This window comes from Erpetoichthys calabaricus, chromosome 12 (genome assembly GCF_900747795.2).
Source record: "Erpetoichthys calabaricus chromosome 12, fErpCal1.3, whole genome shotgun sequence".
NCBI classification, from domain to species: domain Eukaryota; kingdom Metazoa; phylum Chordata; class Cladistia; order Polypteriformes; family Polypteridae; genus Erpetoichthys; species Erpetoichthys calabaricus.
Window position 1 is genome coordinate 115430080 of NC_041405.2, and position 17888 is coordinate 115447967.

The 17888-nt window shown below is 38.7% G+C and overlaps 2 protein-coding genes across 3 annotated transcripts in view; one reads left to right on the forward strand and one right to left on the reverse strand.

Annotated features, from left to right (window-relative positions):
- rab9b (RAB9B, member RAS oncogene family) overlaps positions 1 to 17888 on the forward strand; it is a 1039984-nt gene that overhangs the window by 430067 nt on the left and 592029 nt on the right. The window lies entirely within an intron of this gene.
- The window catches only part of nlgn3a (neuroligin 3a), a 315542-nt gene that overhangs the window by 25923 nt on the left and 271731 nt on the right, over positions 1 to 17888 (reverse strand). For both annotated transcript variants that reach the window (XM_028816057.2, XM_051934812.1), the window contains one exon: positions 3731 to 4520. In XM_028816057.2, the coding sequence (XP_028671890.1) occupies positions 3731 to 4520 (790 nt within the window). The remainder of the gene's footprint in view (positions 1 to 3730; positions 4521 to 17888) is intronic.

The following is a 17888-nucleotide window of genomic DNA, read 5'->3' on the forward strand; positions in this document are numbered from 1 at the left end:
AATACTTCAAAGATTTCATTTTTGCAAGGTTAGTATATTGTCACACACGTGCGCATGGCAGGCAGCTAAAGGGCTCGAGGGAAGGCAGTTCTGAGGCATGCCGGGATGTGGCAGAGTACACTGATTCTTTTTTTCCCTTGCCTGTAGACCATTCCCGGGAGATCTCAACTGGCTCTCATGACGTCACTTCCGGAACCGAGCCAATGGAAGAAGATCAGCTTCGACCTCTGTGATGTCACCTCCGGGCTTGAACCTATGGCAGATGATCCTGAGCCAGACCCATATGACCTCACTTCCTGTCTTCCCCTTTAAAAGTCTAACCGTTTCCCCTATGTGTCAGTCTTGTTGTGGACTCTGTTCTAAGCACATCAGTGCTCTATATTTTGCATTTTCGACTTTGCAGCCACGATACCTCATTATACGGGTGGCTGCCCCAAACCTTTATCTGTGTGATGTCTCGTTATTGCGACAATATATTGATTTCCATAAGTCATCAGATTTGAACACTCAGTACAGTTGCCTGGAAATGTTTCCTTTTGGTAGGAATTATCAATGGCAAACTGAACTAAGGGGAAGGACCAGAAAAAAGAAAAATCTCACATAAGTCAAAGAAAACCTTTCCTGGAACAAGGAAATCAGAACCTACTCTTTGAGCCAGGCCTATGAGTGAAATTTAGCAACAAACACAGTGACCCACCTAGCCTGGTCGGACTCTGTCCAAAAAAAAACATGTGAAATGGCCATATGGGCACACCACCCACAAGGTGAAGAATCAAGGTTGGGTGCAATGTCAGCCATGTTAAAGGCAACAAAGGGGTGAATCCAGTTATACTATATATTGGAGATATTGGTAATGGAAACTGACACTTGGGATGTGGGAGGAATCACAGGATGTTGAAAAATAATAGCTAGATTTCATGAAACTCACCTCCTTGCCTTGTGCATACAAAAGGCTCCTTCTATTGACTCTGTAGTCCTACTGGAAGCTTTCAGTGCTCACAAGTAGAATGACAGAGATACCTAGAGGCTCATAATTATGAGGAATGGCTTGTTTAATAGAAATTCAATTGATGAATTATAATTGGATATCTGTAATATTCACAGATTGTCTATGAGTAGCACCATGTTTGAACACAAGGGTTCTCATAAGCATAGGTCATACAACCTTCGAGTAGTGTAATCTGTCAAATGTTATTTGTTCTGTACACTTGGGTTGAAGCCCATGAGTTTGGTTATGCCATGGAGAATGGCTTTGAGATAGACTTGAAGAGGTTCTGGTAAGCCTCTGAATTAAAAAGGGTGCACTGGATGATGTTCAGACTGTTTTAAGCAATAATGAGAAAATGCTGAACAGAATTGAGGGTATTGTCAGGAAGTGAAAGGAACACTTTGATGAACTTCTAAACCTCGTAGATATGTACTCAAAGGAGAAGGAAGTGCCAGGAGCACTAGCTGTGGTAGAGTCCATCTCTGTGGATTGAGGTTGTTATGGTGATTAAAAAGCTCTACATTGTAAAGGGTGCAAAGATGATTGAGATATGACCACAAACGATAAAAACATTGCATATTGTGAGAGTGTTTTGGCTAATATAGCTCTTCAGTGTTGTGTACTGTAGAGAGCTTGAGCAGTGCCTAAGAACTGGGAGATTGGAGTGGTTTTCACCAATTTTAAAAATGGGTGTTTCAATTATCAAGTAATCACATTTATCTACCTTCCATGAAATGCCTGTGCTGAAGTACTGGAATGGAGATTCTGCTTGATATTTAAACCTTAGATCCAGGAGGGACAATGCTGTATATGGAATAGTTGACCACCACTTTATCCTTGCACAGATAATTGTAGGATCATACTTTTTCCAGTCAATAGTATCTTGTGGAAGGTACTTCAAAAGTACAAAGTACCTGGGCCACTGATGCATACCATTTAGCCAATGCATTTGTGAAGTGAGAGTTGTGTTAGCATACCTGGCATTAAGTCAAGTCTATCCAGTGTGGGTGTTGTCAAGGATATGTCTTATCTCCCCCCACTGTTCATGGTTACTATGGGAAAGTAATTTAAAGTGTGGCCATAGACTGGAGGTTATACAGACTCCTCTACTCTATTGCTATTTCGCCATATCTAGGACTATTGAAAAAATAAGTGAACTATCCCACTAAAAATCAGTAACGTCTATTAGCAACTTTTCAGTTCATCTGCATACTTTATTTTGGTTCTGTTATTATTATTTTATTATAGTTAGTTCATGAGTATCTTACTAGTATCTGTTTTTATCATTATGGATGATTGATATTGCTTGTTTCAAGATAAGTACTCTGAGCTGCATACAATGCATGAAATCGTGGTATACAGTACACATAAATTTGCTATTATTATTATTGGGAACCAAAGGATTGCATCTCTGCTGTTTGCAGATGATGTTGTGCTCTTAGATTCAACATACAATAATCCCTGCTGCACACTGGAATGGCTCACTGGTGAGTGTGTCAGTTTCTTCAAATCTGACGTCTTGGTCCTCCCCTGAAAAAGAGTGGCTTGTTCTCTTCAAGTATGGGGTGAGGAGCTGTCCTAGGTCGAGCAATTCGGGCACCTTTGAGTCTTCTTCATGATTGAGGGAAGATGTGATTGTGAGATTGATCAACAAATTGGTGGAATGGTAGAATGTGTTTTTTTTACCAGTCGATATATATCCCCATAGTTAACTATAGTCACAACTTTTGGGTAGTGGTCAAAAGAATGAGAACACTTTGCTCCCTCTTCGTTACAAAGCAAGAAACCTTGGAATAGAACTATTGTTTCATTGAATTGAGAAGAGCCAGCTAAGGTAGTTTGGGCATGTAGTTAGAAAAGACCACATCGCTCCACCCATAAAAGATTCTCAAGACACTGCCCACATGGAGAAGACCCTGCTGAAAATCTGGGACATGCTGGAGGGACTACATCTCTTTCTCAACTGGTCTAGTAGTGTTATTCCCCAGGAGTTGGTGAAAGCAGGTGCAGAGGACAGGTTGATCTGTTCAGGCCTTCTTAGCATGTTACTAGCATGGCCCTCATCAGAATATGTGGAGTGAAAATAATAATCTGAGATGGATTGGAATTCTGGCCAGGGTTTATGCCCTTTGTAAGCTGGGATAGGCTACAGCAGAAAACCCACGGCCCTAAGCGTGTTAGAAAATGACTGACTGACTGACTGACTGCCAAAAAATAATGATTAAATGATTATGTTAAGGATGAAGAAGGTTTATATCCCATCCTAGAGTTTTTTGTGATCATTTGGAAGTAATCTAAGAATCTGCTTCCAGTGAAATGCAAAGGTACTTTTGTCAGTGGTGCTGTAGTTAAAGTACTTCAGAAAGCATATGAAAGGATAACTGTCAGGAAAGTTTCCACACAAAGACAAAATTAATTGGTTCTAATTTGATTAATAAAGTAATAGTGAGTAAAAAATTATTCAACATTTTCTACCTTTACTCTAACTGTTAATTATTGTGCCTGACAAGTACATTTGAAGTCACTGCTAACAAAAGTAGCTAATTAGAATCCTATGGAGAGCAATTAATTTAATTTTCATTGTAAAAGATTGCCATCTATTGTTAACAGTTAATTTGCAAACTACTTTTACATAGTTTGAAATTTAATATTGTTCCATAAAAGACAAATTATAGCAAACATTTTTGAAAAGATGGGAAGGAACATGATATATTGCATGCAGTTTCAGATAATTAAACTTACCCTGTTTTAGCAAAGTTGGTCCAGTAGGTCATGACAACTGCGCTCAGCATAACATCGTTTTTGGAGAAGTTACAAGGAAAGAGGTCTGTAGGTCCAATCATTGGGATCCCAAAAACATAGGGTACTTCATCTCCATGTGCCGCATCAGACCAGGCTGGCTTCATAAGACTTTGACAGTGATGGTAAAAAGCGTAGAAATAAGTTGGTGATCCATAACGTGCATGCAGGTCAGCTGTGACCACTGCTGGCTCCACCCACTGATGATCGGTGAAAAGCGCCACAAGGGTTTTTCTCCGGGTCTCTGGGTTTTCACGATCAGCCCAATCTGTATACATAAATTTAATAGTTTCTCTCAAAGTGTCTTTTCCCTCTGGGTAGCCATAGAGACTATCCACAAAATCTGATACAGAAAAGTCAAAGTCATTTCCAGAGACACCATCTTCAGAGTCCACCACGTTTTCCACAAACCTCAAGCCCTCCCCTTGGTTGACGCCAAGCATAATATCATAATTGAGAAATTCCCCCTGTTCCATCAGGATTTCTGGATCATCTGGGATTACATCTCCATCAATGACAGGCCCAAATGCAACGTGGTATCGAGCAGGCTGAATATCTTGTTCTACTAGTTCCTTGTAACTTTTTTTCCTAAGACATCCAACCATATCCAGCGTATCGAGAACATTGCATCCCACCTTTTCAGCAAGAAGTCGGGTGTATTTCACTGGCTGGTAGTTGACGGCCCAACTTGACAAGGCTGAACCGCTTTGAATGATAGCTCTCTGAAAGAGTCCTAACAAACACAAAGAAAATAAGAAAATACATTTCAGCATATTTAAAATCCAATAGAAACTTTCAGACATTGTATTTGTTCACCTGAGTCTTCTGAAAGAACTGCGTGAGTGACCTATCAGGCAAAATAAAGTAGTTTAATCAGCTTATAATATGGGGCTGAACCTCCAGCACCAGTCGAATCCAATGTCTATGCAGGTTTTCATCTCATGCTCCAGTTTCTGACCAGTTCCCACATAATATGCAGGTAAATTTGAATCGTGACTTAAAAATGTCACAAAATCCACATAAATGTGAGTAAGCCTTGCCATGAAATGCCTAAAAAACAGATATGGCTTAGAAAAATGCATATGTGAATTAGCTTTTTTTATAAGGAAATTGTGAATCAACCTTTGGTAACATCATACTGTTAAAAACATATCACACAAGTTACAGTACTTTTGTTACAGTATTATTCATTAGTATGTGAATATTTGATGCCCATACAAACCCCTGAGCAATGTCAGACTAATGCATAGGTCAAAAAGAGCGCAGGAAAGAACAGATCTAGTTTATAATGTAACACTTACACGTCTTCATTCAGTTTTAAGTGTAGCACGAGACACGATGCTTAGAACAGCATACTTCATAGGAGCTCCCTCAAGACACGTAAACTAAACGCAAGCAAATCACCCTATTGAGCTACAGGAACATTCCTTTTGTGTGAATCTTTTTTTTCTAGTTTTGGCAACAAATCTGCAGCTCACATCAACCCAGACTTTATGTGATGGTGGAGAATTACATGGTGCTAGAGGAAAAGTTATAGAAACGTGGAAAGAAATCGTTAAAAGAACAGAAATTAAGAAAGAATATGTAATATATGGTATAATATAGGCTAATGGAATAGAAATATAAGCAATGAGAAACTGGAAAGTTATTCATTCACCTATGAAAGTAATATGGTGGACCTGATATCAGTCATTAAATCACGAAAGATGCACACTTGTTTTGAGAATTTGACAGAGAATAGAAGGAGAAATGTCCAAGTATGCCATGAACACTGGAAATGAAATTAATTGAATGGAAGTGAAGAACACATATTAGGAGAACATACTGAATTGAAGTGTAAAATGTATAAGAAAACTATACAAATGGCATGAACTTTAGAGAGAAAAGTGACTTTAAAGAAACTAAGCAGTAAATAAATTACACTGATCTACAAATCATTTGAAATGATTCAACGGGGAGGTGATAAAAACCAAAACAAATGAAGAAAACTGAAAAGAAACAGTATAGGGTAATGGAGGTAAGAGAAAGAAAAAGAAATATGAAGCTCACATTGTGTCCCACTAAGACAGAACTTTGCTTCATTTACTTTCAGATATTCATGTGTCAGTAAGCCAGAGGTACGTTGTTACAAGAGAGAGAAAGAAGGGAGAGAAAGAAGGTGCTGGTAAAGGCCTACCAAAAAAAAAACATCTTTGTAAACGTCTTTATTTAAAATTTAATGATATTAAAGCAGTTGTTCTGTAAGATCATTTCCCACAAAAGCTCCAAAGATAACTCGTTCTCTGCATGTGGAATAGCAGTTCTAGTACAACTGGTTTTCAGTAAAGTTGTGAGGCACCTCCACACAGTAGCTCCTGGAATATTCATGTTAGCTAAATCAGTCAGCTTACTGGCCAGCAGTCAGAGCTGTGATGTTGGATCCTATGGTGTGCACACAAAATGAAGGCCAAAGCTTAACACTGTATGGGAGCAAAATGTGACATGCTATTTCAAGGTTAACTTTTTATTTATATAATTAATAATTACAGCTCCACTCCATCTTTATTTTAATGCTATACTTGTTATAAAAGGTATGGATTCCGTTAAATGTTTATTATGCACAGTGCCTGGAAACCAATCCCAGCACCTGAAAAAGAGCAAGCGGTTTCTTAGTAAATGAGCTAATGCAGATTGATCGGAGGCGTCTCATTGGCTTTATGCAGTTCACATGAGTGATAATTTGCTGATTTATAGCAGTCCGTCTTGTGTCACAGACAGTGCCGATAATGATCGCTTTGATGAATAGTTAATACCTTTGAATGTCAATTTTAAATCTCAGTAGGCTTAGAACTAGAAAGCCCATGTCTACAGTTGAATGGAAAATTCAGATGTTTTTCGTCAGTTACCAGCCACAGCACCATTTCACTTGGAAAACAGAAAAATGTGCACTGTGTACCAATGATTTAGTTATTGATTTTACTTTGAGTTTATATTCTAGTAAAAAAGATTATGGGTCAACAACTGCTCAGAATCAGTTTCAACACTAAAATCAGATTCACTTAATTTGGTTTCCAATATAGGGATCAGTGCTTGTAAAGAAAATTGATAGGTTTATTCTTCTTGGCTGCAAATACTCATTTTGTTCCTACTTTGCTTTGATACACAGAGCATGCCCAGGTTTTTAGTGGCTGCTTGTTAAATGCAGCAGTAGTGGCTGTTTGTTAATTTGAGGATATTTTTACCTTCTAAGGCAGGAAATGTGATGCAGAGATGAAGGTTGTATGGAGGAAACAACAAGAGTGCAGCCATAAATCTCCAATGCCCTCTGTCCAGATTCACCACCACTAACTCTGCCACACTATTAGACCATCAACCTTCCATTTCGCTGCACTGTAACTCTCAAAAAACAACTTCAGATAGCATGCATTGTACTATGATAGGTTTTATATAAAGATGTTTTATATAATGAGCGTGTTATTTACATCGGTGTATTACAGATCCCTGTTTAAAATTGGACCCGTAATACAGAAGCAATTCAGTCTAATGTTGCTTCCAGATTCTGCGCCATTAAGGCAAATCATATGACTCCATCTTAATATCTACTTAGACTTGCTACCACAGAATAATATGTCCCTAGAGTGCTTGTTCATTTTCAGGCTGAAAAACCAAATTTGCTTAGCATAGGCTCAATTGATGGCGATGCATTATTGAAAGTGAAAATGTAAGAGTAATTGGGGATGGGGGGGGGGTTTGGGGTGATTTTGGTATAACAATACTGTGGTTAATGCTAGAACCTCACCACCACATGGACTTGGTACTTGGAGTGGACACATCTTCCCACATATACATGTGGGTTTTCCTAATGGACACTTACATCCTTCTCCTCTTCCTCCTCCTTTTCCTAGTGGCAACAGTAAATTGGCCCAATATGAGCGTGTGTGTGTTTCCTTTGATTAACAAACTTCCCATTTGTAACTGATACTGCTCTGTGGGAAATCTGACTATAATCAACACTGTTCTGTACGCTAAAATGGAAAAAAGCTGATTTAGAAAATGACTGAAGGAAGGAGGAGGTGTTTATAATGCAGTCCTGGGTGTTGTCACATTTTAAAAATCAGATCTATTCCAATCCAACCAACATGAGAATCTCAGGCTTACAATAACATCTGAAACTAGAGTTTGGTTTCACTATATACTTAATTAAATTATAAGCCGTCAAAATTAATTTCAAATATAAAACAGAAAATAACTGATCAATAAGTACTCCCCCCCTTTAACATCCATCCATCCATTTTCCAACCCGCTGAATCCGAACACAGGGTCACAGGGGTCTGCTGGAGCCAATCCCAGCCAACACAGGGCACAAGGCAGGAACCAATCCCAGGCAGGGTGCCAACCCACCGCAGGACACACACAAACACCCACACACCAAGCACACACTAGGGCCAATTTAGAATCGCCAATCCACCTAACCTGCATGTCTTTGGACTGTGGGAGGAAACCGGAGCACCCGGAGGAAACCCACGCAGACACGGGGAGAACATGCAAACTCCATGCAGGGAGGACCCGGGAATCGAACCCAGGTCCCCAGGTATCTCAACTGCGAGGCAGCAGCGCTACCCACTGTGCCACTGTGCCGCCCAACATTTTATCCCTAGCGGGGAATCGAACTCAGGTCTGAGAGGCGGCAGAGCTGTTGTGCTCTAAGAGGCAAATCTTAACGCGCTACGCCACGGAGGTTGTCCCCTTTAACATGACACACCTAAATGATCACTGGTGCAACTTATTGGCATCAGAAGACACATAAAATGTTAAATGGAAATCATTTGTCTGCACGTAAGGGGTTTTAATTGACTGTAGTATAAATGCATCTTATCTGGAAGGTCCAACTTGTGAGTCAGGATAATGGCCTAAGCTACACAATAAAGACAAGAGAACTTCCAAGTAACTCTGTGAAAATGTGGTTGAAAGGGTCAAGGCAGGAGATGGAGAGAAGAAAAGTCACTGAATACCCCTCGGAGTTCATTGAAATAAGTCATTAAGAAATGGAAAGAGTAAAGTACAGCAAAAAATCTGTCTGGAGCAGGATATCCACAAAAACTGGGTAATCATGCAAGAAGGAGACTAGAGAGGGAGGCCACCAAGAGACCTCTGATAATTCTGAAGGAGTTACAAGTCAGACCAGTCTCAGAGTCGCAGAGTGGCAAAAAAAAAAAACACTGTAAAAAAAAAAAAAAAAAAAAAAAAACATGCACATGACAACCTGGCAGATAGTAAGTCAACTGGAAGAAGGTTTATGGTCTGATGAGATCAAAACTGAGCGTTTTAGCCATTAACCTAAACACCATGTTTGTCGTGAGTCAAACACTGCACATTATCAGAAACACACCATCCTCTTTGCGAAGCATGGTGACGAAGCATGGTGATGCTGCCTCTGCAACTGGGCCTGGAAGGCCTGTGAGGATACAGGATAAATTGCATGCAGCAAAACAGAGGGAAATCCTGGAGGTAAACCAGTTATGGTAGGTAGGACACCTGCTGTTTGGGAGAACTACTCGAGCAAAGTCGACAACCAAAAGCATAAAGCCAAAGCTACTATACAGGAAAGTTAACATCCAAAGGCTGTACTGTAGCTGGACTTGCATAAGGCTCTTCATCCATGACCCCAACGTAACCCGACAGAGCTTGAGCAGCTTTGCAAAGAAGAATTGGAAAAGACGGCAGTTGATGTGCAAAGCTGATAGAGACCTGTGGACACAGTCTTTAGGCTGTCATGGCTGCCAAAGCTGCACCTAGTAAATGCTTAGTGCTGCAATAAATTATTTAGCTTTCTATATTTCTAATTAACTTAGATAACTTTTCTGCTGTCAAAAAATAAATTAATTACACTACTATTCAGAGAAGTATAAAAATAAAATGTGAAAACTTCAAATGGAGTGAATATATATATATATATATATATATATATATATATATATATATATATATATATATGGTTGAAAATAGTTTTACTGTCAAATAATGCAAAGAGTACGCGACACATGTTTCGCCCTAATTCTGGGCTCATCAGGCGTACACACTCACTGCACTCCCTCTCGGGAATCAAACCTTGGATGTCAGCGCTAGAGGCTAAGCCCCTAACGTTGCGCCACGGCATGTGGTTCGTTCATTTGACAGCATGTAGATCGGGGTAATTACATTCATGTAATGTCATTCATGCAGTGAGTGTGTACGCCTGATGAGCCCAGAATTAGGGCGAAACACGTGTCGCGTACTCTTTGCATTATTTGACAGTAAAACTGTTTTCAACCATTCTATGATCTGCTTCTCGCAACTGAAAGAGGGCACCGTGGCAGATGTTAGCCGACTTGCTGACCAACCACAAGCGTTATCTGGTAGGTAACCACCCATACAATCAGATTGTGATTCAGACTACAAATGGCATGGATATATATATATATATATATACTGTATATTGTCAGGCATATGCATCAGTGGGTCACTTTCCAGGTTCTTCCCAGGTATGTAACTGTGTTGCCTTCGTTTTCCTCCACAGTGCCCAGAAACTGGCCAGATAGGACATTTGACCCCACCCATTCCAGTCCCAGGACCATAACAGTACAGCCAGTTGGAAGGAGGCATCGCTCATTGACTTGGAGAACGAAGGGGCAGAGTTCCTTTGTGCCTTTACCCAACATGCTCTAAAGAGCCCTTGAGAGGCGTTATTTTCTATTTATTATGCTATTGCACGTTACTTTTTATTTGGATGTTTGGGATGACCAGATTGGCGACCCAACATTTATCTTGTGTTATGTGCCGTCATGGAGGTCTGCCAGATGTGAATCATAGAACTATATCCCCTCCTACATGCCCTCTCAAACCGCCGACTGTCTAGGTATATCCTGTGAATAGCCCAGTCAGTATTTGCACAACAATCACTACACAAGTTGCCGCGACAATGTCGGGTGAAAAAAACGAACAGAGAGACAAGACAAGACAATGCTCCCATGCATAATGCTTTTTCCATACTGACAAAAACGTTCCTGTCCTCGATCATTCTCCCTATTCGCCCGATTTAGCGCCATGTGATTTTTACTTGTTCCTGAAAATCAAAAGTGACCTGAAGGGAACACATTTTTCTTCAATGGATAAAGAAATTCTTCAATGGACAGAAACAGCAAGCTTGTTGAAGAGCCTCAAGCAAGAAGACTTGCAGCACTGTTTCCATCAATGGAAGACACGTATGGAGTGGTGTAGAGATCAGGAGGGGGAGTATATAGAAGGTGACAATGTTTAGAATGCTGTAATACATCAGTAAATATTTTTTTTTAACCAATCCAGTTATTTTTGTGTCTCACCTTGTTTATATATATATATATATATATATATATATATATATATATATATATATATATATATATATATGCTCATAGTCCTTAGTCCTTAAATATGTAGAGGTATATAACACAGAATTAATGTGGACAGGACCCAGATAGCAGTTGCAATCATCTTCGGATTGTAAATTCCAAGCAATATAATGCAGGGTTATGAAAATTGAGTTGCTACCCTGGCAGACTCGAGTGTATAGCAAGACACAAAATATGAATGAGTTGTTAGGGGGCCCTCTCATCCCACTCCCTCAAGCTACGATCCCAAATTAGCACAGTCAGTTAAACAAACTGGCTTTTCTAATTTGGCATTCTAACCACATCTTTAGGACATAGAAAGATCACTTGTGGGGAAAACATATAAACTCAACAACAGCAGCAAATGGGCAAAGATTCAAAGCCAGGGCGCTGAACGGGAGCAGCACTGGCCACTGTGACATCCAACTGCAAAGGGAAAATACTAAAGAGGTCATGTCCAAGAAGTATTTGGAAATATATATAAAGTATAGCAAGGCAAGAAGAAGAAAGGACAAAGACAAGGACAGAAACCCTTTTGAAGGTATTTGTCCTTTTCAGTTCATCTAATATGCCGTTAACAGATTGGGAAGAGCCACTTAGGAATTACTTAAGTTGGCTGGCATGGCTATCTGTCACTTTTCTCTACCTTTATTGTATTTTTCATTAAGCAGCATATAGGAAAATGCTTCCGTTGATGATGATAATATATTAATTCAGCCTGAAACAATTAAAATCTGGTGCATCCTAATTCTCAGGTGTCAAACACTGCTGGCAGACGAGTTCCATTTTTTAATATGTGTTTTTTTTTTTTTTGTTTTTTTTTAATATAAGACAAAACGGCTTTCTTCTACAAGCCACAAAAAAGTGTGAAAGAATGAAAAAAGAAGGATAGGCTGTTCTGCCGCCTACCCTGCTGTGTAATTAAAAACTGTGTCTACAAATCTTTTTTAGATCTTGCATATACTGTATGCCCAAGGTTAAAATAACACATGTTTATGGGCTTGCTACTAAAAATAAGAAAACTGCCATCTGTTTAATCTAAAATGATCTATTTGTTTTATGATTGTACTGCCTGGGAAGTTTAGATACACAGTTTTCTGTAAGCTCAATGTTTTATTGCAAAGTTTATGAATAATATGTTGGAGAAATGTCATGATTTTATGAGCAGCATACATTCTTTTTTGATGGATTGTGAGTGGAATCAGATCTAGAGCACAATAACAATTTGTTATGATACAAATAAGAATGGTGGGAAAGAAAAATCAATTCCCCATTACAATGTGTCCCTAATTACAGTGTGATCACTTACTGTGATAATTATTCTACATTCACCTACTATATATCAAAAATGGCGTAACTCCTCTGCGTGTCGTCACAGTATGTTAAATTGGTAAAGCAAGTACAAGCACAAAGAAACGTATCTGTCACTGTTCCACCACCACATTTCTACCACATGCTTAGTTAATCCAACAGCATGTTTTACACATTAAATATTCTACAGTAATGCAAATTTAGTTAAACAGATAATTACCAAGCACATTCTTGATGGATGATAATTTTAAAATCTTAAAGGACTAACACTGTTTCACTCTGCTCAACTCTGAATGTTCTGCTGATGTACTTCATACAGAGTATCGCTCTTTACCTGCAACAGTTTTTTTCCTGTCTGTGCCTCTCATTATCATGCTTAACAACCTTTTACTGTGACCTCAAGTTCTTTCTGAAGAACATTTGTCATCCATTTTTAAGATTGATTAGGGGAGAAAACTCACTAAATGCCATAATCCTAAAATGTCAAGTTACGTATATTGTATTCAAGGCAGTCCATTTATTCATTTACACCGACTACAGGTCTCATTATGAGCACACAAGGAATGTTTTGACAAGAACAGGCCATTTAGCCCAACATGACTTGTCAAGTCTTATTCACTTAGCATGTCCAAAATAAAGTCAAGATTTGAAAGTGCTACATTTAACTATACTGTTGGCTAGTCTGTACCATCTGTCTACAGCTCTTACTGTGAAGAAATACTGTGTGAAATCTACTCTTTAACAGCTTGCCTTTGGTGCCCACTGTCATTATTGTATAACTTTTTTCAAGGTAATTGCTTACAGCAGCCTTACGTGACCTCTTTATAATTTAAACAGTTCTGTCAGCTCACTCCTCAAATTTCTGCTTAAGACAAAAATATTCCACTACTTTACCTTTTCCTCTACCCCTGCACTGCAAGAAAAAGTCTACTAGCCCTTTACTGCACTTTCTCAAACACTGCTGTGCCCTTCCCTGTACAAAATGCACATTACATTTCACATGTGGCCTGATAAATGGATTATAACCTTCTTTCACTTGTATCCCCCACAACTCCATATATAATCCAGCATTTGATCAGCCTTATTAATCGTGCTTGTGAACAGTGATGAGTCTGGTAGGACTAGCTGCTGACCTCCCAGACCAAAGTGCATTAATATTTAATATTTATACATTACATTCTCAAAAGATGCTTCATGCAATTCAGGATTGTGGGGGGAAAGGTGGCAGATGATTATACAGGTAATGTCAGCTGCAAGGCACGAACCAACCCTGCAGGGGTCCCACTCCATTGCAGGACCCACTTTTGCATCCATCCACATCCATACTCACTAGTGTCGATTGGTGAAACTGAGCAAAGCGTTTTTAATGACCAATATGCTGCATTTGCAGGGGACCTTGTTTGTCAAATACTTTCTCTATGTGGCGAACATTATTTTCCCACCACCCAATGATGCTTTGCAAGCCCGGAGTGATATCACAGAGTTGTAACAGCCATGCACATAATTTCATACATGCATTCAATAAGATTGCTGCTTAATCTGCTTTGTGCATGCGTGATGTTACAACTCTATCCAGGAGGATCCATGTTTTAAAACAAAAATGCAAAACACAGGTTACATGAGCATTGTGAGAATATCATGAGTACTGCCACAGGATCTATAACATGAGACCTGTCAAGTATTAACAATAATGAAAGATTTATTACTATTTACAAGGCATTTCTAATTTTCTTATGGAAAAATACAGCACAGATGTGTATGTGCACAGATAGATTGGAAACAAAAAAGATATTTCAGCTGTGCCCAGAGAATGAATGGAATGAACCAGTGCCAGGCCACTGTATCATGGCATGGTTAATGTGTTCCTCAATATGGGAACTCTGTGAGTGCAATGATACAGTATATATAGTCACACATGTGCCCTTCGGAGGAAGCTGAATGGACCTAATGAAGGTAATTTCACATCAGGCCAGGGGTGACGGGGTGCAGTAAACCTTCCTCTGTTATTTCTGAAGACCAAATACGGGAAATTCTGCCCGATTCAGCCTTAATGACATTACTTCCAGTTCTGGCACCAAGAAAGACATCACTTCCGGTTCCGGCCTCAAGAAAGATGTCACTTCTGGTTCTGACATAAATGACGTCACTTCCTGTAAAGCCTCCATCTTTGGCTTAACTAATTTAGTTCAGTTTCGGACTCCAACCAATGCACATCAGTGCTACTTTTCAAGACCTTTTGCAGCCAGGGAAATTATAAGGGTGGCTGCCCCAAACCTTTTTAAGTGTGTTGAATCTGTTAATTTCACTATATATAAATATATATATATATATAGTATGTTACTTGTTGCCAGTTTGTGGTCATTTGTTGTATCTTGTTTGTGGTTATTGTTCTGTCTACATCTTTTGTTGTTTGAGGCACAGGGAGGTACAATGGATAGCAGTTCAGATCACATTTTTGTCCACAATAATTGGTCCAGCATGGTTTTCAGACACTTCCCTTGTCCTCAGGGACAATTAAAAAACCATTCCACCATTATAATCCATTCAAAACTATTTAATCTTCTCCTTCCACATTGACTTGCATTTCGTGTTCTTCAGCGAAGTTCCAGAACATTTCCATATTTTCACCGTACTCACAGTGAAGTGAACTCTGTGGGGTTCCCTCATCATTAACGCTCACACAGGATGACAAATGCCCCAATATACATTTTGGGGATGTGAAAAATAAAAAATCAAAAAATCAGAGCACCTAGTGGAAAACCCACTCAGATATGTGAATTCCACGCAGATAGCTACTGGGTGCAGGATTTGAACTCAAGACACTGGATTAATGAAGCAGCAGCCACTGTGCCACCCACATTAAATTAAGTTGCACTGATCAGATATCCGAATTTTGTATAGCTCCATATCTCTTAATTTTGCTGACTCACCTGCACTTTTAAGCTGTTGCCAGTTATCTTCCTAAGTCATTAATAAGAAGAGCAATTCTAGTGTTGATATTTTTGGAATTTAATTTATGGCATTTCTCAATTCACAAAAATGTTCCTCTGCATTTAAGTCAATTCTTATTTATTTCTTGATAGCCAGAAAGTGGTCTCCCATGTGTTATTGCATTACATTTTTCTTAAAACATCAAGGCAGGTAATGTTATGTGCTCTACTGTTCTCAAATATTTTAAATTCTGATTCATAGAAATACCATTTTAATAAAATAGGATCTTTCCTTTTCAAACCTGTGATGACTGTTAGCACTCCTAAGCTGTTGCCCTGTCTGCTTTCCCTCCATCTATTCATCTATGCATTTTGTCAAATAATTTATTCCAAATTAGGTTCCTTGATGGGTGTAATCTGTTCCAAGAGCATCTGGAACAATTTAGGAACCAACCATGGATACTGTCAAGCTACTGCTGAACACACTTGCATATTCACTCGTACTGTACACTCACTTACATTAGGCAACTTGAGAGTCACCAATTGAATTAATTTTGCCTCTATTATTTCTTCAGTTATTTTACACCTATAAAAAACCCACATCCATATATTTAAAATGTTAAAAACTTCACACAGAACCCACCAGAATAGAACAGAATCCAGGTACCCAGAACTATCAGGCAGCAATGGAAACCACTATGCCGACCTACCCTACCTGATATTTAGAATGCATAATAAAGTAAATTTGAGACATACTGTTTATCCAGAGTCGTCATTTTTACTTCTATAGAGTACAGTGTGTTGTAGTATTTTTAATCATCCACCATAATAAAAGCATGTCTATGTGTCTGCCTGTGTGTCCTTCCAATTGCTACTGTATGTCTCTGCCATTCCAATAGCTGGTGCATCACAAACATCAACACTGCTTTTATGAATCCCATACAGATGTCATATAACAGAGGCATAATGCATTGTATGGTGAACTGCAAACATTAACACTGAGGTCTACATTAATTATTTAGATTTGAAGATGGGGGTATAGCTAGTTCAAAGTAGTTTGATTTCATTTTTATATCTCTTCTGCATTCAGAAGATAAAGTGGTTTATAGTCTAGTAGAGGCCAAATTAAAATAAACAACAGCTAAATGGCATGACCTTTCTGGTTTATTTCCTTGTACAGTATATTTAATGTTGCATTCATAACACTCTTTAATGACAGGTACTATAAAAACTGAAGACTGACTGACTTTTGAATTTCACTGAAGAATTCATTAATTGTTAATTGCTTAGTATCAAGTGAGGTGACTATTTACTAAAGAAAATATGGAAAATGAGGCTAAATGTACTAATGTATTTATTAATTAACTAATGAAGTACAATTTCTGTAACATATGCTTTGCCCCCACCCCCCCACACAACTCTGAATTGGATTAAGCAGCTTTTAAAATATAATTTTATTACACTTTACGGTTTCAAAGTTTAATTTAAATTTTATGCAGTCTTTTTGATTTTTTTCTTTATAATTCCTTTGGAAAGAAACAGCAGCATATGGTGCTTAATAAACATAATTAGCTAAATTAACTTGATACTTTCATTTAGCAGCTGGTCATTTATCTAAATCCTCTGAAACTCTGCTTACTGTTGACCTGCAGTTCTAAATGCCTACTTTAGTCTTTCAGGTAGCACTCCACTGGTATGTCCATGTGAGTGTGTCTGAGAGCAAAACTTTGTTTCATACCATACTTGAAAAAAACAGTTTTCTGCTAGTAAAATAATTAAATGCAAAAAGGGGGCCCCGCTTTTGAGGTCTGTGTGTCCCATTTGAGCGGATTTATCGTTATATTCTCCAGTATAGATCAACCATGTCTCAAGACAGGCTTCGTGGTATGGCGATCCTATCTATAGAAAAAGACATTGCATCCAGATTAGACTATGAAGATGTCATCAACGACTTTTCCAATCGGAAGGCAAGAAAAGTGGATTTCGTCTCTGATCCTGGAAACCGGTAAGAGATTTCATGATGATACCTCTACGTTAATTTCACACTTTCTGTCGAAACACTGAAACTCACATTTTATTTGTAGGCCATAAACATGTCCGAATATTAATGCACAAAAACATGTATCGCTAATGATAACCGGAGTTATGACTATTACATCCTGCATATCGAGACTCAGAATATGCTTGCAATTTGGGTACTTTTCTAGAAGGGGCCCTGCTAATTTCCACATGACACCGCATCGCATCTCACATTATTGTGGTATTGTCATGAATTATGAATTGCACTTTTTAAATAGATTGTATAGTTATATTTTGATATTTCCGTGTGTTATCTTGCAAATATTTAGCTGAATACTGTAATGAGAAAATCTGGTATATGTTAACATTATTTTTATTAAACTCGTGCACAAGTTTATGCAGTCCACAGATACCGGTAACCGCGTTTGACGTAACCGGCCCTGTGTGGACCCGTCT